Genomic DNA, 23,659 nt, shown 5'->3' with positions numbered 1-23,659 from the left:
ATGCCATGTGAGGATCTGCTTTTCTTTTCTTTCTTTTTTTTTTTTTTTCTTATTTTAACGTGAAAACAACAGGGAGCCACTAGAAGTCCAATGTGGGTCTCACTGGGCTAAAATCAAGGTGTGTAAGAGCTGGTCCCGCCTGGGGGTTCCAGGGGACAAGCCGTCTCCTGCCTTTTCTAGCATCTAGAGGCCACTACGTCCCTTGGCTCAGGGCCCTCCCTACCCCTCCAGAGCCAGCAGTCTCTCTTCCAGTCTCTCTGCCTCCCACCCTCCTGCCTCTTGTCTGAGGACCATGACATTAGGCCACATAGATGATCCAGAATGACCTACTCTCTCAAGTCCTTAACTCAACCCCATCTGCAAATTGCCCTTTGCCATATAAGGTGACATTTTCACAGACTCCAGAGATTTAGGGGGGAGGGACCATTATTCTGCCTACCGTACCCATCACCCTGGTCAATCTCTAATACGTTTCACTGTTTTATTTTCTCATAGTATTTATTACTCCAAAGAAGGTTTGTCTATTTAATTGTTTCTTTCTTTTTTTTTTTAATTTTGTCTCCCCCACCACTAAGATGTGAGATTCGTGAGAGCGAGTATTTGTTTCATTTAATTTGCTTAATTCATAGCTGTCCTCCTGCTGCCTGGTATATAACAAGAGTTTGATATGACTCTGTTGAATGGATGAATAGCGTGGACAAAATAAAATTGCCCGTAGCCTTCATCTGATCAGCACTAGGTAAGACGTAGAATAGAGGATTGCACCTTTCTTTGTACCTTAGTTCGCTGGGGCTGCTCTAACAAAATAACATAGACCGGGCAGTTTGTAAACAACACAAATTTATTTCTCACGGTTTGGAGGCAGGGAAGCCCAAGATCAAGACGCTAGCAGATTCAGGTGTCTGGTGAGCCCGCTTCCTGGTTCATAAACTACTGTCTTTTTGTTGCACGTGGAAGGCGTGAGGGAGATTCAGGGTCTCTTTTTCTAAGAACACTAATTCCATTCACAGGGCTCCGCCACGACCTGTCACCTCCCAAAGGCCCCATCTCCAAAAGTCATCACATATACATTCTGGAGGGAAAACAAAACAGCCTATATATATATTGCACTTTTTTCAGGTTTGATTTTGTTTTCCTTAACCAATACTTTTATAGTGTATGTTTCATGCCAGGCATTTGGGGGTTTAGGGACACGATCATTCCGGCCGGTCTTGGACAGCGCAATGCTCTGATGCCACTTGCTGTTCCCTCCTGGAGCTGGTGGGTAGGAATTTACCATTTAGTAGCTCTCAGTCGAGCAGTTGTAATTCCGTAAAAGCTACCCATTACATCCGACGTAAAAACCTGCAGCGTCGAAGACATCTGTGTCTGATTACAAAGTAGCTCGACTAGAATCAAAGCAATAAACATCGTGACCACGACAAGGTTAGAGATTTTAATTCTGTGCCAGACCTTCCATGGGACGGAATGAAGTGTCACAGATCTGTGGCAAAAAGCCAGGCATTGCAAATTCCATCCAGCCAATAGACCTCTCCAAATTAGGGTGCAAGCGATCTTTAAAGGGCCAGACACACGCAAGACGAAGACGTTTCCCCGGCTATTCACAATGTACCTACTTGCGTGGGTTCCAGACACGCTACTGCAAGTGCTGGTAAGGGTGTGATGGAAAATCTAGACTTGTACGGAAATCTCTCAAGCCTGGGTGGCACTTTTGACCTCTTTGAATACTTTGAATGGCAATTATCAGCTAACAACTTGATAAATTTCATTTGAGGGCCACAGGGAAGGAAATGAAAGGTGGGCAAGAACTGACTTCTAGAAACTATGCTCTGATTTAACATCCACAGTTGATTCTGCAGAAATGTTCTCCTCGTGGGACAGAGGAAGAGGAACCTGTCGAGGGAATTAAAAGGGAGATGCAGGCATCCCTCCCCGGTGGAGGGAGAAGTTGGCTTTGCCCCCAAATCAGCAACACCTGCATTCATTGATCACCTACTGCATACCCTGCTCTGATGGCAACCTGGGGAATTCAGTGGTATCATAGATTGGGTCCTCCCAAAAGAAGGTCCCAAGCCAAAGATTTGGATGCAAGGATTTATTAATGAGGAGCTCCCAGGAGAAGCCAGGGAGGAAATGGAGGAGGCAGGGTAGGGAAGGGAAAAAAGACACAAGACAGTGACTCCGAGTGAAGTCCCAGCTTGGCCTCAGCCTGACCTCCCTGGCAGCTCTGGACGGTCCGTTACAGCTCAGGGTTTGTTGCACCTCCAAGGAACGGAGGTGGACTTGGGACAGGCATTGTCTGTGGGCCATGCCATATGAAGCAGGTGGCAGGGGGACTTCCAGACATGCTGGCTCACCTGTGAGAGAGCCACTCCAGAGCCCAAGGGCAGCTCTGAAGGCCACAGCTGGGAGCCCCCAGAGCTGGGCAGTGAACTTGGGTGGACACCAGCAGCTCCACTTTCCAGAATGCTGCGCCCCTTATGTTGAGTGTGATCCTGAGCAAGTCACTTCACTTCTTTAGCCTCCCCTCATCTTTAAGAATGGCACCTACCTTGTACATTCCTTCTGCAAACATTAAGCACAGACTGAGTGCCAGGACGGGGCATCTAGTGGTGAACAAAGCCGTCAAAACTTCCCTTTTCTCAATACAGCCATATGAAATACAGTATGGAGGTGCCTCAAAAAAATTAATACTAGAACTATATTGTGCGACCCAGCAGTCCCTCCGTGAGGTATATATCCACAGGCAATGAAATCAGCATGTCAAAGAGATATTTGCACCTCTATGTTCATGGCAGCATTATTCACAATAGCCAAGATATAGAATTAACCTAAGTGCCCATCACCAGGTGGATGGATAGAGAAAGTTGGTCTACATGCATGATGGAATACTCTTTAGCCTTATAAAAAAAAGGAAATCCTGCCCTTTGCAACATGGAGGAGCATGGAGGAACGTGGAGGACATTATGTTAAGTGAAATTAGCCAGGCACAGAAAGATAAATGCTGCATTATCTCACTCACACGTGGCACCTGAAAATGAACAACTCACAGAAGCAGAGATTACAATGGCGGATCCCAGAGGCTGGGAGATTGAGGAATTGAGAAGATGTTGGTCAAAGACTTTAAAATTTCAGTTAGACAGGAGGAATCACTTCAAGAGATCTATTGTACAACCTGGTGATTATAGTTAATAACAGCGTAATGTATCCTTGCAAATTGCTAAGAGAATAGACTTGCAATGTTCTCACCACCAAAAAAAATAATAAGAAGAAGAATATGAGGTCATGCATATGTCAATTAGCTTGATTTAGCCATCCTGCTATACATATTTCAAAACATCACATTGCACACCATCAATATATACAATTTTTATTTGTCGATTTTTGTTTTAAAAAACTCCCTTGTGTCATGCAGCTTTGAAGGAAGAAACACAATAAACAAAATAAAGAGCTAACATACAAAGTCCATTGGGCTGGGATGCACACTGTGGAGAAAAATAAAATAGGGACAGAGGTTGTCAGTGGTGCAATTTTATTTATTTATTTGTTTATTTATTTTGAGACAGAGTTTCCCTCTGTTGCCAGGGCTAGAGTGCCATGGAGTAAGCCTAGCTCACAGCAACCTCAAACTCCTGGGCTCAAGCCATCCTCCTGCGTCAGCCTCCCGAGTTGCTGGGACTACAGTGCACACAACACCTGGCTAATTTTTTTTTTCTATTTTCAGTAGAGATGGGGTTTTGCTCTTGCTCTTGCTCAGCTCCTGGCCTCCTGGCCTCAAGCAATGCTCCCACCCAAGCCTCCTAGAGTGCTGGGATTACAGGTGTGAGCCACTGCATCCAGCCAAGTGGTGCAATTTTAAATAGGGACATCTGGGAAGTCTTCTCTAATGTGGCGACATTTGAACAGAGGTCTAAGAGTGAGGAGAGAGGGAATCCTGAGGGTAGCTGAGGGAAAAGCATTCCAGGAAGAGGGAACAGCTGGTGCAAAGGCCCTGAGGCAGGGAGGTGCCTGGTGTGTTGGCAGAACCAGACAAGGTTGGTGTGGCTGAAAGAGGATGGGTTAGAGAGAGAAGGTAAGCGGAGACAGGTAAGAGGCAATTCTCAGATACCACACAGCCTCATGGGCCATTGCAAAGACTCACATCCAACCTCCCAAATCTGTCATGAGGATTATATGAGTTCGTAGAGACAGTGCACTTAACACAGAACCTGGCATGCATTAGAGCGAATGCTCGGGAAATACTGGCCAGGGATTATTTCTCGAGACCATCCATAGGAAGGAAAAAAAAAAAGGGCCTTCTGTACATTGCAATGAAAAAATGAACCATCACAAACAGCCCCAGTAATGAAGTCATCATCTTCCACTGTCACCACCAGATTATTGACAGCCAACGAGGCTTCTAAACCCCAGCCCTGGCTTCACAGCTCTTGGGTCTGAGATCTCAGTGCATGTTCCAGACCCAAGAGGACCTGAAGGTCAGCACTGAAGTCACATCCTCTATCCGCCCACGAGGCAAGGCCAAAACAAACAGCAGCTGATAAGCTGGCTCCATTCTGAGTAGAGAAGGGTTGGATCATCACTCGGCCTGCCCTGCCCTAAATGCAAAGGTACTTCCCTTTTCTTGGCCCAGAGATGTAAGTGCTCTAAGAAAGAAAGAAAGAAAGAAAGAAAGAAAGAAAGAAAGAAAGAAAGAAAGAAAGAAAGAAGAAAGAAAGAAAGAAAGAAAGAAAGAAAGAAAGGAGAAAGAAAGAAAGAAAGAAAGAAAGAAAGAAAGAAAGAAAGAAAGAAAGAAAGAAAGAAAGAAAGAAAGAAAAGGGAGGGGGAGGGAGGAAGGAAGGAAGGAAGGAGAAAGAAAGAAAAGAAAGAAAGAAAGAAAGAAAGAAAGAAAGAAAGAAAGAAAGAAAGAAAGAAAGAGGAAGGAAGAGGGAGGGGGAATGGAGGGAGGGAGGAAGGAAAGAAGGAAGGAAGAAGAAAGAAAGAAAGAAAGAAAGAAAGAAAGAAAGAAAGAAAGAAAGAAAGAAAGAAAGAAAAAGGGAGGGGGAGGGAGGAAGGAAGGAAGGAAGGAGAAAGAAAGAAAGAAAGAAAGAAAGAAAGAAAGAAAGAAAGAAAGAAAGAAAGAAAGAAAGAAAGAAAGAAAGAAAGAAAGAAAGAAAAAGAAGAAAGAAAGAGAGAGAGAGAGGAAGGAAGAGGGAGGGGGAATGGAGGGAGGAAGGAAGGAAGGAAGAAGAAAAAGAAAGAAAGAAAGAAAGAAAGAAAGAAAAGAAAGAAAGAGAGAGAGAGAGAGAGAGAGAGAGAGAGAGAGAGAGAAAGAAAGAAAGAAAGAAAGAAAGAGAAAGAAAGAAAGAAAGAAAGAAAGAAAGAAAGAAAGAAAGAAAGAAAGAAAGAAAGGGAAAAGAAAAGAGAAAGAAGGGAGGGAGGGAAGGGAGGAAGGAAGGAAGGAAGGAAGAGGAAGGAAGGAAGGAAGGAAGGAAGGAAGGAAGGGAGGGAGGGAGGGAGGGAGGGAGGGAGGGAGGGAGGGAGGGGAAGGGAGGAAGAAAGGACCCTAAGGGGTTCATTCATTTAGAATAAGATTGCTCAATTTTGGCATTGCTGATGCTTGGGGCTGCATAATTCTTTGCATAGAAGCCATCCTGTGCATTGGAAGACATAGAACAGTATCTCTCACCTCTACCCACCGGGTACCAGTAGCAGTTCCACCCCACCACCGTTGCCAAATGTCCCCTGGGAGGCAAAATCGCCCCCAGTTGAGAGCCACTAGGTTAGGATAATGCTAGCTCTTGCATCAGATACACCCCAACATTTTTTTATCTTGCTTGCTCACGTAGGTGACAGCCTCTGTCCAGCCCTGTTTCCACACCTGTCACACAAGTGCTCCTGGTTGATGGATGTGACTCAGGGATGCAACCTCCTCCCACCTTACACCTCTCACATCCCTAAAATCTTTGTTTTTATCTGCAGTAGCATCACTTGAAAGAGAAAAAGGAAAGAAAACACATCAAGTGTCCCACTCCCCAGTCCCTGAAAAAATTGTCTTCCATGAAAACAGTCCCTCGTGCCAAAAGGGTTGAGGACCACTGCCTTAGAACAAGCATCAGCCCGTCACCTGTTTTTGTAAATAAAGTTTTATTAGCACAGAGACATGCCTGTTCATTTCCATATTGTCTCTGGCTGCTTTCTAGCTATGGCAGCGGAATGGAGTAGTTACAAGAGAGACCATATAATCCATAAAGCCTAAAATATTTACTCTCTGGGCCCTTCTAAATAAAGTTTTCCTCGTCCTGATGTAGAATATCATACTATCCTTAAATGCAGCATCCTAAGTCTTCTTTTCCATGTAACAACATGGAAAAAGAAATAAGATCTATGCATGTGTTTAAAAGTTGCAAAGGGCTGGGCACGGTGGCTCACGCCTGTAATCCCAGCACTCTGGGAGGCTGAGGTGGGAGGATCGCTTGAGCTCAGGAGTTCAAGACCAGCCTGAGCAAGAGCAAGACCCCATCTCTACTAAAAATGGAAAAATTAGCCAGGTGTGGTGGCATGTACCTGTAGTCCCAGCTACTAGGGAGGCTGAGGCAGGAGGATCACTTGAGTCCTGGAGTTGGAGGTTGCAGTGAGCTATGATGATGCCACTGCACTCTCCCCAGGGCAACAGAGTGATACTCTGTCTCAAGTAAAAATAAAAAATAAAATAAAATAAAATAACTTGGATTTGACTATTGCATGATTTTTCCTCCATTTTCCCCACAAATAAAAGGAGCACAACAAAATTGGGGTGAAGACCAGTAAAATGAAAGAGTATAGTTTTGGAGGAAACCACATCAGCATGTGATATGAAAAGTGCCTTAAGAGTCAGGTTAGAAATCTCAGGAGTGGCTCTAAGAAAACTGTCTAAAGATGGAAATTTAAGGACCATGTATAGGAGGGCAAATTTACAGGTTACTGGGAGAAGGGTTGTGGGAAGGAAACATAGAAAATATCCCAAAGCCAAGTTGTGGTTGCTTTGGGAGTAGAAAAATGAAGTCTGTCGTGGTCAAGAGGCTGCTCTACTGAGCAGTCTTCCCAGGGCCCCTTTAACGTCCTTGTTCCTCAGGCTGTAGACGAAGGGGTTCAGCAAGGGGGTGACCACCGTGTATATCACCGAGGCGATGGTGCTGCTCTGGGAAGAAGGGGTCACAGCAGAACTGAAGTAGACCCCAACTCCTGTTCCGTAGAACAGGCAGACCACACAGAGGTGAGACCCACAGGTGGAGAAGGCTTTGTACCTGCCTGCAGTGGAGGACATCCTCATTAAGGAGGAGACGATCTTAGAGTAGGAGTAGAGGATCCCTGTGACAGGAAGCACACCCAGCAGCACAGTGGACACGTACAAGTAGATGTCATTGATGGAGGTGTCAGAGGAGGCCACCTTGAGGAGCTGAGGCAGGTCACAGAAGAAATGGGGGATTTCAGTGCCTACAGAGAAGGTCAGTCGCATTGCCAGGAGAAGGTGAACTAGGGTAGTCAGGGAGATGCCGCACCAAGACATCAGGACCAGCAGGGCACAGTGGCGGGGCTTCATGATGACCGTGTAGCGCAGGGGGTGGCAGATGGCCACGAACCGGTCGTAGGCCATCACGGTCAGGAGCATGTCGTCCACACACACAAAAAGCAGAGCGAGAGTCATCTGCACCAGGCAGCCCCCATAGGAGATGGCTCTGCTGTGAGTTAGGATGTCCACAACCATCTTGGGGACGGTGGTGGAGGTGAAGCAGATGTCAACCAAGGACAGGTTGGAGAGGAAGAAGTACATGGGGGTGTGCAGGCGGGCGTCGGAGACCACGGCCAGGACGATGAGCAGGTTCCCGAGCACCGTGACCAGGTACATGGACAGGAACAGCCCGAAGAGAAGGGGCTGCAGTTCTGGATCTTTTGAGAGACCCAAGAGGAAGAATTGTGAGAACTCCGTGTGGTTTTTTGCCTCCATGTGGCTGGTGCGTTTGCTGGGGAAGGAAGCAAAAGCAGTGTTCAGAGATCAGCCAACTGGAGCCTCAGTTGCTTGTTATGTTGCAGAATCACCCTTGGATGGAAGGTCTTTACTTTTACTAGGGTGAATAGTGAATTAGGCAAAATGGAAATGTGTAGCATTATTCATGCTTCTTTTAATGTAAGATAAATCTATTTTGTCATCCATTGACTAGTTATAATTCTCCTATCTTGATCCATGGGCATATTAACTAATTCCTTTTTTGATATGACCCTTCCACACTATTGAAGATATGCCATGTCTTTTCTTGGTAATCACCGCACCTCATCCTCATAGCTCTACCATAGTGATTGACTCATGGGTTTTCAACCCTAACAGTATTTATTCTCTGCTGTGACACTGGCCAGTGCTGTGACACTTAACTTTCAGTGCCTTCATTTGTTTTCAGAAAGTGTGGTTGTCAATATTACCTCACTTGCAAAGTAAAAAAAAAAAAAATAGTGCCTTTGTGTACAGTAAGAGCCCCAATAAATAAGGGCTGTTGTTATGGTGATGATTGTGAATGTCCACCTTTCAGGATAATGATATTGGATCGATAGCTCTCCCAAGGGACGGCATAGATGTGTGATTTAGCAAATGTTTTCTTAACAGACACTCTGGGCTAGAACTTTGACCCACCAATTTACTACTGCATGGCCTTGAGAAAGTTATTTAAACACTTGGCTGCAGATACCTCATCTCTGCTGTAGGAATGGTTAATATTCTCTGTCTGGACCAAAGAGTGTAATTAAGTGAGATGACAGATTCATTTTCCAACTGTGGTCGCTGTGACGTGCAATGGATATTTCATAAATGTGATCCTCTGTTATTAGCATCACGATAAATCAGTCTTGCACGCCTGCCATTTATCAATATCTCAGTTAAATGGGGCAACCCTCAGGGATGGAATTCTGACCATTAGAAATACATCAGCAGGTCTGTTACCTCTTTTGACCGCCATACAGGACTTCTGATTAGCGAAGATTCTTATGTCGCCTTCTTTGAGAGCATGCCTGCCAGGTGAATTCCTCTAAGATGGAGACTTATAAGCAGATTACACACATAAGTGGAAGAAACAAAGCACATAACTGTTAAAATGAAATGCAAGGCACGTGTAAAAGTGTGTGCTCACATGTACTGCGTTAAAATCAGCAGAATTAATCACCCACGTCTACAACGGATGGATTTGATCCCACATGCTCAAAACATACACAAATCAAATCATTGTAGAGAAGTCCAAAGCCAAATTTGAGTTTTGAAAATAGCTATGTATATTTTCCAGGATGGATAAAAGAATTATTATGTCCATATTATTATGGACAAGGGAAGTTTAATAAACTAAAGACAGAAAAATACACGCTAGAGGAACAATGTAGTCTGGGAAGTTGCATAGGTGGGATTTCTTTTGTAAACTAGGAGTATCTGAGCTGAGAGAGGAAGGATGGGCCATCAGTGTTAATCGGGGGAAGTAAGAAAGAATAAAGTGTCTAGGGCTTGAGGAGAAAATTCTGGGCTGCAGATGGCTCTGCGAGCTTCGTAATGGGTATTTGAGGGACCAGTGACAGGGAGAGGAGAGAATGAGCAACAGGAGGGACAGTCTGTGAGCCCCACAACAGAACAACCTGCACCCAAGCTTTATGTGCGTCTCCTGTTGGTAATTTTATGTTTACCTGCGAGTCTGAGATGTGACTCTTTTGCCTCGTTATTTTTCTTCCCAGGCAGGTACGTGGTGCCTGTCACATAGTAGGCACTCAACAAAGACAAATATTGGATGCTTCATAGCTATTGAGATGAAAAGTGACAAGAACAACACACACACACACAAAAAAGACGTCTTCGAGTTCACCCTATGCCTGCATACAGACTCAACATTGAAGAGTCAGTTTAAATAAAATAGATTCATGTCTATTTTAAAAGAATATTAACGTGATGAATAAGTCATGCCTAGTGCAGGAACGGGAAAGTGGTTTCAAGTTAGGATGAAGTTCAACATAGATCATTACAAATGTATATTGAGGAAGAGAAATCTTAATTATAATTGCAGTGCAAGAAAATGTATTTAGGAAAATTAATAAATGTTACAGTGGTCAGCAGCCCTCTCTAGACACACACACACACAAAAACAAGGATAAGATGCTAACCTTGGAACGAGTGGTTGCTTGACAACCACAACCAACAGGATTCTCTACATTAACATATTAACTGCCATGTGAGTTGTATTTAACTCATGAAGCAAAACCCGGGCAGAAACCTGCAGTGAGTTCGTGAAAATCTTACTCGTTGATGTTCTTATTGTTATAATTAATGGTGACAATTTACTTCTAAAAATGAGATTACGTGAATAGAAGTCAGTAAATTTCATTTTTCTATTTATGTTCACCTTTCAATTATACTTAAGTCCGACAAGTCAAGAAAAACCCTTATGAATTATTTTTCAAGTTGTCACATTACATTTTACATGACTGCTTTTCAAGTTTTTATGTTAGTTTTTTATGGAAAAAATGCAGGAAATGATAAAAAAAATCATGAGTTTTTCATTCAACTAGAAAAGATCATTTTGCTTCTGAAGTTTTTATTCTATTTTCATAATAAAACACTGTCGCCCCAAAGAAAGTATGTTTTTTTTCCTAGTGTGGCAGTCAATGTGTTAAACTGTTACACCTTTTGTGTTAAATGCATAAGAAGGCCATGGCTTATTTGAAGAGATTGGTAAAACAGAAAAATGAAATGATCTTAATCACCAGATGTTAGAAATAATTATATTATGGACACTGACATGAAAAAAATAATGACAACAGTAGCAATAACAATATAGAATTATTCGGTGATTTCAGTAAGTCAGGTACCCTGGCAAAAGCAAGTGGGTAATTATCAATTAAAAATAGACAACACCTTGTGCACCATAGATCTTCAGTGAGTAGTTAATGAAGAAGTGACTGGATACGGGACCTCTAACAGGAACCTACAGTATTTGGGAGACAGCAGACAAGATACAGGGACTGTCCAGAGAATGATGTATTTGAGAAATGGCCATTTCTACCTCTTACTGGAAGGAGATTCTAGATTCTAGGAAGGAAGAAAAGGAACAAGAATGAGTGATGGCAAGGATGAGTCTCAGTGGAAACTAAATTACCTTCAAAGTCCAAGGACTTCACCTGCATAGATTAAATAAATAGAGGACTATCCCAGACTCATTATTCTATAGATAAAGCCCAGCGCATGCTTTCTTCTTTTCCTTCTTACCCTCCCGGACCTCACTGATCACGATAACTCTCTCCCATGCTTATCACTGAAGCCTTCTCCTCTCCACAGTCTGTCCCTGGGAAGCCTAATTTGATTTTCACGTACTCTGTCATCAGAAAATTACGGGTGAGGGGCAGCAGGGGCATGCTTAAAGTTTCTAGTGTCTCAAGAGTTGAATTCCCAGAGCACTCCATTAAATGAATTGTAATATTGTTTCCCCACTCTTCAAACACTTGGGCTCTCTCTTGGGATAAAGGAAGACAGGAGAATTCAAAGTTTCTCATCAAAGTTTCTGTCTACAGAGTGGTATCGGAGGGTGGATTTATTTATTTCCTCAAGGGAAAAACTCTTCTTCCTTTGGTTTAATTTAAAATGGCAAAGGTTCCCTTACAGGAAAGTTTAATTTGTACAAGCAGTCAAACTCAGGCACCATCTCTTTGTGATGTGCCACCGTTGAAGAAAGTTTGGAAATTTCCTTCCATCTTTTGGTGTCCACCATGTTATGGAGGCAAAGAGGTTTTTGTCTTCCTAAATTTCAGCCCTTAATTTTTAAATCAATTTATGGATGTATGACTGACATGTAGAAAGCTGTACATATTTACTGTATCCAACTTGATGAGTTTGGGAGTAAGAATACATCCGTGAAACCATCACCACCATCAAGGCCAAAGAGATATCAATCACCCCCCAAAGTTCCCTCCAGAATTCCTTATTATTTTAACGCATGATAATAACATTTACCATAAAATGCCCATTTTAGCCAATTTTTAGTATTCCATACATGATTATTAGCTAGAGAGGCACTAAGCTGTGTAGTAGAGCCCCAGGGCTTATTTATTTTGCATCACTAAAATTCTGCATGGTTTGACATTATCTTCCCATTTGCCCCTCCCCCCCCAGCCCCTGTCAATCATCATTTCATTCCAAAGATGTTCTTTCGGAAGAAAAGCAAATAATGCTTTTGTTCTGCTGAAAAGAGGACCCAAATTGGGAGGGGGACATAACCTCTGACATTTGCCGGTGACTTGGGAGGTGTTGTTGATAATAGAGCTTCATTTATTACCACTAAATAGAGGAGCAGGGCAGCAGTAGCCCAGGTGGAGTCAGTAAAGAGTGCATGTAGACGAAATACAGGTGGCAAGTAGGAACCAACTGTAAAGATTTTCATGGAATGAGAAAAGAGAGATTGATACATCCTTTAAAGGGAGTATGGAGATTCGGATAGTGTTCCAAAAAATGTGTTTAGGGGAAACTATGGGAACACATTTAATTTCAAAGAGAATAAATATAATTAATGCAGGCATTGGAATACACAGGAAATACCAGCTACATAACCGGAAGGATGTCGGATACACAGTAAGTCAGCAAAAGGTTGTAGTGTCCTGTATCCCCAGTGTTCAAAATACGTGGGTCCAGAGAGCAAGCATTGGAAGCTAGGTGTCCCCACCTACCATCACTCCCAGGGAGCCACTTGGGGAGTGTGTGTTTCTGGTCCCTGCAAGTACAAATTGTGTAGCTGTAGAAGTCTTGACTCCTTAGAAAAGGGCTAACTTTTCTAGAGACAGGGCAAAAGTCTTAATGACCTTCCAGCTGTGATGCTGCCTGGAATTTCAGGACTTTCATGCCAAGAAGAGTCACCACCCTGGCAGGTGGAATGGGCCCAGGTCATCGTTGTCATTGTGTGGGCCCAGGAAGCAGCATGCACAGGTGTCTTGCTGTGCCCAGTCAGTGGCTGGGGGTGCGGGGTCAGCCCAGGCACAAGCTCAGTGTCAACACAGCGGGGGGACGCAAGTGGCTGTCGGTCAGTGACACTCCCCACAGACCTTGGGGGAAGCAGCCTCCGTTCCCTGAGGAATACACTTGAAGAAGGATGAGGCTGAGGGCTGTCGGACAGCCATACTGCCCACACCTGGAAGAATAAAGCTTTAATTCTGAGATGTGTTAGTGGAAGATGCAGCACAGCGTTTTTATTTACAGTCCACCCCTTTGGCCATTTCGACAAACTTCTGTGTGGAAGTTCAGGGAGTGGCAACTTCATGATGTCCTGGGACTTGTTTTAAGGATAGAGGTTAATCAGGTCATGTATTATGAGATGCGGATCAGTGGGTGGAACTATGGCCACTTGTGCTGAAGGTCATATGAAGGTCACGTTGATATGCAATGTGTCCCCCCTCTCAATTGTGTACCCATTCTCAATTCGACCATAAACGGTGAAATGCACCAGCTGTCACATGAAAAGGAGATGATGACAAAGCTGGGGACACTCAGGGGTGAGGAACAAGCTCGACCCACCATGTCAATCATCTTAACGAGCAGAGATGATATACAGGGCTGAAGGGAATTGAGAAAGAGCAGTCTCATAGGTTATTTGGAAATAAACAAAAGAAACATGTCATTTAAAGGAGAAAGCCAGGATGTTTGCATTCACATTTGTCTTGGAGGCCCACAACGTCCACTTAGTTCTGAACCAGTGATGTGTCCGTCACAAGCGAGAGGCTGCCGGGCTGAGCAGTCTTCCCAGGGCCCCCTTCACGTCCTTGTTCCTCAGGCTGTAGATGAAGGGGTTCAGCATGGGGGTGACCACCGTGTACATCACAGAGACAATGGCACTGCTCTGGGAAGAAGGGGTCACAGCATAACTGAGGTAGACCCCAAGTGCCGTTCCATAGAACAAGGAGACCATACAGAGGTGAGACCCACAGGTGGAAAATGCTTTGTATTTGTTCGCAGTGGAGGACACCCTCATTAAGGAGGAGACGATCTTAGAGTAGGAGTACAGGATCCCCATGACGGGAAACACACCAAACAAAACAGCCCACACGTACAAGCAGATGTCATTGATGAGGGTGTCAGAGGAGGCCACCTTGAGAACCTGAGCCAGCTCACAGAAAAAATGTGGGATTTCAGTTCCTAAGGAGAAAGTCAGCCTCAATATCAGCAGGACATGAACCAGGGCAATCAGGGACATGACGCACCAAGACATCAGGACCAGCAGGGCACAGAGGCGGGGGTTCATGATGACCATGTAGTGCAGGGGGTGGCAGATGGCCACGAACCGGTCAAAAGCCATTATGGTCAGGATGAAATTATCCAGTCCACCAAACATGATGAAAAAATAGACCTGAGTGAGGCATCCCATGTAGGAGATGTCTTTGCTGTGTGTGGTGATGTTCATCAGCATCTTGGGGACGGTGGTGGAGGTGAAGCAGATGTCAACCAAGGACAGGTTGGAGAGGAAGAAGTACATGGGGGTGTGCAGGTGGGCGTCGGACCCAACAGCCAGGACGATGAGCAGGTTCCCGAGCACCGTGACCAGGTACATGGACAGGAACAGCCCAAAGAAAACGGGTTGTAATTCAGGATCATGTGACAGACCCAAGAGGAGAAATTCTGATACTTCCGTGTGGTTTTCTGCTGCCATGTAGTCAGTGTGTCTGCTGGGGAAGGAGGAAGATGGAACATTTCATGAAAACACAACTGCCACCTCAGCTAGTTATCACATTACAGTGGATGGATGCTATTCTTGCCCAGTAGAGTCCTTTCAAAAACTGTGATTCCCTCAACTGAGTGGTAGCTTATTTATATTTCAAATGTGTAGAGTTACCTAGGCTTCCTTCCATTTACCAGCAATCTCTCCATTTTATCATCTACTCACAGAACTCAGTCAGTTCTATTTCTCATATCTTAACCTATGGGCATTAGCTAATTTCTCTGATAGACTCCCTCCAAATTATTGAAGACATATTCTGCCCTTTCTTGATAATCCCTATTCTGCCTTCATTCTAATGCCTGTACAATAGTGATTACCACATGGATTTTCAACTGAACCTTTTTTTTCTGAGACTTGACATTTCCCACTGATGGGACAGTTACCTCTTAGTGTCTCATTTTTGTTCTGAAAATGTGATCATTAGTATCACCTTCTTGGTGAGGTTTAAAAATACTTTTGTGTACAAATCGTCTTACTGAATAATATTTGTCATTATTATTATTAAACTCTCACTTGTAGGATAATTATTTTGGATATGTAACTATTCCAAAATATAGTATAGAGATGACAAAGAGAATATTTTATTGGGTCGGTCTTCCTGCAATAGAAATATTGATCCACCAACTTACTGCAGTGTGACCAATAGAAAGTTATTTGAATTATTAGCTGTAGATACTTCACTCTAGAGTGGGAATAGTAACTATGCCCTGTAATTATTGAAGGGTAAAATTAAACAAGATGATGCATGTCATTATCTACCATGATACCTGGGACATAGAAATGGACATTTCATAATGGTGAGATTCCGTTATTAACATGACAATGAATCTGTCTTGCATGCCCATCATTTACCAATAAACATGCCCATCGTAACAAATATATCAGGTCTCTTACCTCATTTAATGGCCATACAGGACTTTTGATTAATGAAGATCCTTATGTCTTCTTCTTTCAGAGCATGCCTGCCAGGTGAATTCTCCCAAGAAGAGGAAAACCCAAGTGGACTATATACATGAAAGGAGGAAGGGAGAGCACATAAAAACATAAAAATAAAATACATGTGTCAAGTGGGGTGCTCGTGTGACTATGCTCTCAGTTGGAGATGTATTAAAATCAATCAGCAAAGTTAATCACCAACATATATAATTGATAGATTGGATTGAAAATATTCAAAACTTACATAAGGGCAGGCGCGGTGGCTCACGCCTGTAATCCTAGCACTCTGGGAGGCCAAGGGGGTGGATTGCTCGAGGTCAGGAGTTGGAAACCAGCCTGAGCAAGAGCAAGATCCCATCTCTACTATAAATAGAAAGAAATTAATTGGCCAACTAATATATATAGAAAAAAAATTAGCCAGGCATGGTGGCGCATGCCTGTAGTCCCAGCTACTCAGGCGTCTGAGGCAGCAGAATTGCTTGAGCCCAGGAGTTTGAGGTTGCTGTGAGCTAGGCTGATGCCAAGGCACTCACTCTAGCCTGGGCAACAAAGTGAGACTCCATCTCAAAAAAAAAGAAAGAAAGAAAATATTCAAAACTTGCATAAATCTAATCATCCTAGAAAAATTAAAGGGCAAATTTGACAGTTAAACATAGATATTTACATTCTCTGCAATAGAAAAAGAATTCATGTCATTAATGCATAGAGGAGTTTCTTAAATAAGACAGAAAAAATTGTGGGGGACCAGTTTAGTGTGGGAAGTTTAGTAGGTTGAACTTCTCTGAAATAGAGATAGTTGAGCTGAGAGAAGGAGGATGGGTCATTGTTAATCAGGAGAAGTAAGAAAGGAATACACTTTCTATGCTGAGAGAACAGAATGCTGGGTGTCATATAGCATGGTGAGTTTCAAAGCAGGAATTCTAGGGACCAGAGAGATGGAGAGTAAGAAATGAGAGTCAGGAAGACAGAATCTGTGAGCCCCACACCGAGCATCCTGTGCTCTTTCTTGATGTGCATCTCATGTCAGTAATTTTATGTTTATTTCTGGGTCTGAGGTTGTGACTTTTTTTTTCTCATTATTTTTCTTTCCAGGGATTGTAGATCTACTTGGTGCCTTTCATATTGTAGAGGCTCAACAAATACAAATGTTGGATGTATGAGAATGAGTGAGACCAAACGTGTCAATACTGACCGAAAACAGATATCTTGAAGCACATCCAATGCCTTAATGTAGACTGAAAATTGAATAGTATGGCTAAATAAAACACATTCATAATGATTTTAAAGGAATAATTCATGATGAGCAAGTAATGCCAATTCTAGGAATGGAAAACTGGGTTCGTGTTAGGATGTTTGCTAACAATGTACATCACAAACATAGGATCATGAAGAGATTCACAATCACAGTGCAAAAAAATCTATCTGAGAATATGGAATAGCCACTTCTGCGGTTAGCAGCCAGTGCAGAGAACCTGCAGATACGCACACAGAAAAATGAGGACAACTTCGTAACCCAGTAGATGATGATTGTTTCAAAATCTCAGACAACAGGATATTCCACATAAAACATACTTGAGTGTTCAATTTAAGTGTTCAATTAGTGTTCAATTTAAGTTGAGATGAAGGCAGACTACTCCAATGTCAATGGTTCAATACTCTTATGGACATTTAGAGATTAGTAAAACGGAAAAAAGGAATTGGCCTGCATGCCAAGGGTCAGAACTAAGTATGTTATATGCATTATGCTGTAGACATGGAAAAGAAAACATAGTGATGACAACAAGAACATAGAACTATTCAGCGATTTCTGTAAGTCACACCTGTCAGCAAAAATAGTTATGTGAATGACAAGATCTGAAGTAATTAAAAACCAAATGCTCAATACCTTGTGCATAATCAGTCTTCCATGAGTAGTTAATGAATAACTGATTGGAGACAGGAAATCTAACAGGAACCTAAAATATTTTGGGAGAGAGTGGAGAAGCTTTGAAGACTGCTCAGAAAATGAAGTGTGCAAGAAATGGCCATTTCTAGCTATTGTTGGAAAGAGATTCGAGATTCCAGAAAGAAAGGAAAGCAAACAAAATGAGAGCTGAAAAACACTAGTGTTGGTGGAAACTACATTACCTTCAAGGTACAAAGACTTCCACCTACATATATTAAATAAATTCAAGACTGTCCCCATCTCATTATTCTAGAGATAAAGGGCACCACTCACTTTTCTCTTTTCTTTCTTACCCCACTAGCCCTCACTGTGTCACTCTGACTCTGTCTGGTGAATGTCACTGAAGCTTTCTCTTCTCCGAAGTCTGTCCCTGGGAATCCCAACTGGGTTTTCATGTAGTCTGGGATCTGGAAATTACAGGTATAGGGCAGCAGGGACAGGTTTACCATTTGAGTGTCTCCAGGGTTGAATGCCCGGAGCAACTCATTAAAGGAATTGTTCCATCGTCTTTCCACTCTCTAAAACCCTCTTCCCCCTTGGGATACAAAGAAGAAAGCAGAAGGGAAAGTTCTCATTCAATTTTTTGTCAACGGAGACAGCATATAGGAAGTTGGACTGATTTTCCCAATGGAGAAACTGTTCTTCCTGTGGTTTAACTTAAAAATGCCAAGGTTTCCCTTTACGGAAAATTTAATTTCAATAAGCAACCAAACTCAGGCATCGTCTCTCTGTGATGTGCCACTGTTGAGGAATGTTTGGATATTTTGTGGAGTTCTGGTGTCCACAATGTTATAGAGGCAAAGAGGTCCTTTCTTTTCTATTTTTTGCTTAATATTTAAACTACTTTATGAAGGCATGATTGAAATGTAAAAAGCTGTACATATTTAATGTACAAAACTTGACGAGTTTGGGGATACATTTATATCCATGACTCCATCACCACCATGAGGCCAAAGACATGTCAATCACCTCCTAAAATTTCCTTCAATCACTTTTATAGTTTACTGTGTGATAATCACATTTAACATAGAATCTTCATTTTAGCAAATTTTCAGTATTCAATAAATGATTATTAGCAATAAGCACTAAGCTGTGTAGTGGATCTCCTGGAATTATTTCTCATGCATCTCTAAAACCGTGTAAGTTTTGACAATTATCTTCCCATTTCCTCCTGCCCAGTCCCAAGCAAACACCATTCTCCTCCAAAGAAGTCCTTCCTCGGGAAACCAAATTTGGGAGCAATATTTCTTCTGCGGAAAAGACTAACAAAATCGGGACAGGAAAATCTCCTTTGACATTTGTGAGAGACATGGGAGCCTTTGTTGATATTAAGGGCTTCATTTATTTATTTATTTGAGACAGAGTCTTGCTCTGTCTCCCTGGGTAGAGAGAGTCCATAGCATCATCATAGCTCACTGCAACCTCAACCTCCTGGGTCTCAAGTGATCCTCCTGCCTTAGCCTCTGGAATAGCATGGACTACAGGAGCACCGTGATGCCTGTCTAAGTTTTCTATTTTTAGTAGGGATGGGGTCTTGCTCTTGCTCCAGCTGGTCTTGAACCGAGCTCTAGAGATCCTCCCAGAGTGCTAGGGTTACAGGTGTGAGCCACCGTGCCTGGCCTAGGTCTCCATTTATTACCTCTAAATAGAAAGACAGGACAATAATAATCCAGGTAGAGTGGGTGGAAGATTGAGGATTATGGAAATATAGGTGGCAAATACACACAGGCTATACAGCTTTTCAATGAAGGGAAGAAGAGAAATAAAGCAAAGCCTAAAGACAGTGTGGAGTATTGGACAGTTTTACAAAAATGTCTTAACTGGAAGATGTGGGAACATGTTTAATGTCAAAGAGAATAAATATAATAAATGGAGGCATTGGCACAGATAGGAAATTCCCCCTACAGAATTTTCAGGAGGAAATATGTACTGTCAATCAAACAAATATCATAATGTATTATAAACTGTTATACAGAATACTTGGTCCCAGAAAGCGTGGGTTGGAATCACAATGTCCTTGCCTAACATTGCTCTCAGGGAGCCACTTGGGGAGTTTGTGCTTCTTGTCTCCGCAAGTCTGGCTTCTCTTCATTTAGAATTCTGGACTCCTAAAGGGATGGCTCTTCTAGAGACACGGCAAAGTCCTGGTCCTCAGAAGCTCTTCACTCTTGCAAGGAACATTTTAATAGTGAAGGCCCCATTTAACACTTCCTGACATAGTGTTTTAGAGCTTCTGGTCCAGGCATCATCAGAAAACAAGAGTCAATATCTTTTTTTTTTTTCAGTTGCTTGATTGACATAGCATAAAATATATCTGTTTAAAGCACACAGTTTGATGGTTCTTTGTGTATTCGCAGAATTGTGAAACCATAATCTTGATCAAATCATAGAATATTTTCATCATCACCAAGAAAACATGGCACCCAATAGCAATCACATCCCATTGTCTCCTTTTCTCCCTATCCCAGGCAACCACTATTCTATTTTATGTCCTTAGCGGCTTGTCTATTTTGGACACTCCGTATAAATGGAATCATATGATCATGTACTATGTTGCCTTTTGTATATTGCTTCTGTCAGTTCATGTGTTTTCAAGGTTTATCCAAGTTGTCTCCAAAGTGAAGGGACATCCTATGTAATGGAGTAATGTATTTGTAAAGTATTTATCAGATAAGGAGCAAATATCCAAAATTTATGGAACTCAAGCAACTCAATAGTGAAGAAACAAATAACTCAATGAAAAAGTAGGCAAAAGATCTGAAGAGACATTGCTCAAAAGATGATAGGCATCTCCACCCATTCTGGAAACCAAAAAAGAAGAAATGGGAGGAGGAGGAGGTGGAGGAGAAGAAATATAGAGATGGACAACAGGTATATGAAGAAAAGGTCAGTATCATCAACCATCAGGAATGTAAATTGAAAGCACCAGAGAATATCACCTCACACCTGTTAGAATGGATAAAGAAACTGTGGTGTATATATATACACAATGTTCAGCCTTTAGGAAGAAGGACTCTGTTATTTGCTCCACATTGATCAACCTGGAGGACCACATGTAAAGTGACATAAGGTAGGCTAGGTGGACAAACACAGGATGAACTCTCCCATAGTTGGAATCTACAAAAGTCCAGCTCACGGAAGCAGACAGAAAAATGGTGGGTACCAGAGGATGCGAGGTGAAGTGATTGGGAGATACTGGTCAAAGGGCACAAATTTCTTACATACTAAAGAAATAATTACAAGAAATCTATTATACATGGGGATGAGTATAGTTAAAAACAATACATTTTATACATGAAGAAAGATAACATCCAGACTGGGGGGGAATGTTTACACCACATATATCTGATAAGGGTCAAATTATCCAGAATTTATAAACAACTAGTACAAGTCAGAAACAAAAGTATAAACTACACAATTAAAAATGAGCCCAGACTTGAAAATATATCTCTCTTCAAGATATACAAATTGCCAGCAAACACTCATATGGATGGCCACTTAGTCATTAGGGAAATGCAAATTAAAAACACAAAAAGATTCCACTTAACACCTGATAAGAGGATATAGTCTTTTTTTAAGAAGGAAAATAACAAGTATTGGAAAGATATGAAGATATAGGAGCACTAAAATATTGCTGAGAGGTAACCAGTGCCAACTGTTATGACACACAACCTGCAGCTTCCTCCTGAAGTTAAAAATGTAATTCACATATGACCCAGCAGTTGGACTGCTAAATATATTCTCCAAATAGGTGAAAATATGTATGGAGCAAATAAATCTACATAGTATTCACAATGGCTCAGTGATGGAAATCACGCAAATACCCATTTAAGAATAACTAGATAAACAACTTGGGATTTATTACACAGTGGAATATTACTGAGTCTTAAAATGGAATGGAGCAAGTTAACATTAACCATTAACATCACCAAGAGTAAGGAAAGAAAGGGAGGAGAGGTGAGGGAAAGAAGGAAGGAAGGAAGGAAGGAAGGAAGGAAGGAAGGAAGGAAGGAAGGAAGGAAGGAAGGAAGGAAGGAAGGAAGGAAGGAAGGAAGGATAGTAGAGAACAAAAAGAGAAGAAAGGAAGGGAGGAAGGAATGAAAGATGGGAGGAAAAGGCAGGGATCACAAAGAAGGAAGCAACATCTCTGAGTTATCCTAGGCAGTACGTTACTAAGAATCATATGAATGAGCATATTTTCAAATCTAGATTCCAGCATTCCTGTTGAAAATCCCATCACTGTCCTTGGGAAACACAGGATAGCAATGTCAGCAGTGTGGACTCATCGTCATGTGGCCAGGACTTAGCCCATCTGAATTCAGTCTTCCTTTGAGCAATGGGGTGCATGAAAGACCACAGCTCAGGGACACGATTTCACAATAAAAGTCACACATGTAAAGCAACAAGCAGAGCCCTGGTAGAGTAAGAGCTTGGCTGGTATTGTAGGATTGTCATTACATTTCTTCCATCTGGAGCAAGAGCACAACCAAATTGAGGTGAAGAACTGTAACGTGCAATGGGATTAATTTTGGGGAAACCATGTGAGTGCTTGATATGAGAAGTGCTTAAAATGTCAAGTTAGAAATCTCAGGATTGGCTCTAAGAAAATTGATGAAAATTAGAACATTAAGGATCAAGTTTAGGGGAGAAAAGTTAAAAAGAAATTACGGAGGAAGTTGTTGAGGGAAAAACAACCACAAAAACATATAAAAGCAGACTCTTGGGTGCTCAGGAAATCAAGAAAAGAAACATGTCATTTAAAGGGGAAAAGGAGCCAGAATATTTAACTTCACATTTGTCTTGGAGGCCCACAACGTCCACTTAGTTCTTAGCCAGGGATGTGTCCGTCACAGGCGAGAGGCTGCCGGGCTGAGCAGTCTTCCCAGGGCCCCCTTCACGTCCTTGTTCCTCAGGCTGTAGATGAAGGGGTTCAGCATGGGGGTGACCACCGTGTACATCACCGAGGCAATGGCGCTGCTCTGGGAAGAAGGGGTCACAGCATAACTGAGGTAGACCCCAAGTGCCGTTCCATAGAACAAGGAGACCACACAGAGGTGAGACCCACAGGTGGAAAATGCTTTGTATTTGTTCCCAGTGGAGGACACCCGCATCAAGGAGGAGACAATCTTAGAGTAGGAGTAGAGGATCCCTGTGACGGGAAATACACACAGCAACACAGTCACCACATACAAGTAGATGTCATTGATGAGGGTGTCAGAGGAGGCCACCTTGAGAACCTGAGCCAGCTCACAGAAGAAATGTGGGATTTCAGTTTCTAGGGAGAAATTCAGCCTCAACATCAGCAGGACATGAACCAGGGCGACCAGGGACATGATGAACCAAGACATCAGGACCAGCAGGGCACAGAGGCGGGGGTTCATGATGACCGTGTAGTGCAGGGGGTGGCAGATGGCCACAAACCGGTCATAGGCCATCACAGTGAGGAGCAGATTATCTAGTCCAGCAAAAATTACAAAAAAATACACCTGAGTGAGGCATCCCATGTAGGAGATGTCTTTGCTGTGTGTGGTGATGTTCACCAGCATCTTGGGGACGGTGGTGGAGGTGAAGCAGATGTCAACCAAGGACAGGTTGGAGAGGAAGAAGTACATGGGGGTGTGCAGGTGGGCGTCAGAGCTGATGGCCAGGATGATGAGCAGGTTCCCGAGCACCGTGACCAGGTACATGGACAGGAACAGCCCGTAGATAAGGGGCTGAAGTTCAGGATCATCTGACAGACCCAAGAGGAGAAATTCTGACATTTCTGTGTGGTTTTCTGCTGCCATGTAGTTAGTGCGTCTGCCAGAGAAGGAGGAAAATGGAACACTTCACCAAAAGAGACAACTGGCACCTCAGCTTTCTATCACATTACAGTGTCGCCCTAAATTGACACTGTTTACACCCGGTAGAGTCCTTTAAAACACTGGGATTCCCTCAATGAGGGGATAGCCCATTTATATTTTAAATGTGTAGAGTTGTCTAGAATTCCTTCCGTTTAGCAGTAATCTCTCTATTTTATCATTTCCTTACAATTTTAATTGTC

General features: G+C 42.7%; 3 protein-coding genes across 3 annotated transcripts; all 3 read right to left on the bottom strand.

Annotated features, from left to right (window-relative positions):
• Positions 1-7,030: 7,030 nt before the first annotated feature.
• On the bottom strand, positions 7,031-7,963 carry LOC105869712 (olfactory receptor 7D4-like). Its single transcript, XM_012761751.2, has one exon. It carries the CDS (start codon positions 7,961-7,963, stop codon positions 7,031-7,033), a length of 933 nt encoding a protein of 310 aa, XP_012617205.2.
• Positions 7,964-13,727: 5,764 nt separating this feature from the next.
• LOC105869701 (olfactory receptor 7D4-like) lies at positions 13,728-14,666 on the bottom strand. Its single transcript, XM_075998297.1, has one exon. The coding sequence runs from the start codon at positions 14,664-14,666 to the stop codon at positions 13,728-13,730; it is 939 nt and encodes a 312-aa protein (XP_075854412.1).
• A 7,797-nt stretch (positions 14,667-22,463) lies between these two features.
• LOC105869702 (olfactory receptor 7D4-like) lies at positions 22,464-23,402 on the bottom strand. The gene has a single exon (XM_012761744.3). It carries the CDS (start codon positions 23,400-23,402, stop codon positions 22,464-22,466), a length of 939 nt encoding a protein of 312 aa, XP_012617198.3.
• Positions 23,403-23,659: the final 257 nt, after the last annotated feature.

This window comes from Microcebus murinus, chromosome 27 (genome assembly GCF_040939455.1).
Source record: "Microcebus murinus isolate Inina chromosome 27, M.murinus_Inina_mat1.0, whole genome shotgun sequence".
Lineage (NCBI taxonomy): Eukaryota > Metazoa > Chordata > Mammalia > Primates > Cheirogaleidae > Microcebus > Microcebus murinus.
The sequence above is the reverse complement of the archived record's forward strand: the minus strand, read 5'-3'. Positions and strand labels throughout refer to the sequence as shown.

Coding starts and splice junctions, on each gene's coding strand:
- LOC105869701 (XM_075998297.1), bottom strand. CDS start 14,666: ATGGCAGCAGAAAACCACACGGAAGTATCAGAATTTCTCCTCTTGGGT.
- LOC105869702 (XM_012761744.3), bottom strand. CDS start 23,402: ATGGCAGCAGAAAACCACACAGAAATGTCAGAATTTCTCCTCTTGGGT.
- LOC105869712 (XM_012761751.2), bottom strand. CDS start 7,963: ATGGAGGCAAAAAACCACACGGAGTTCTCACAATTCTTCCTCTTGGGT.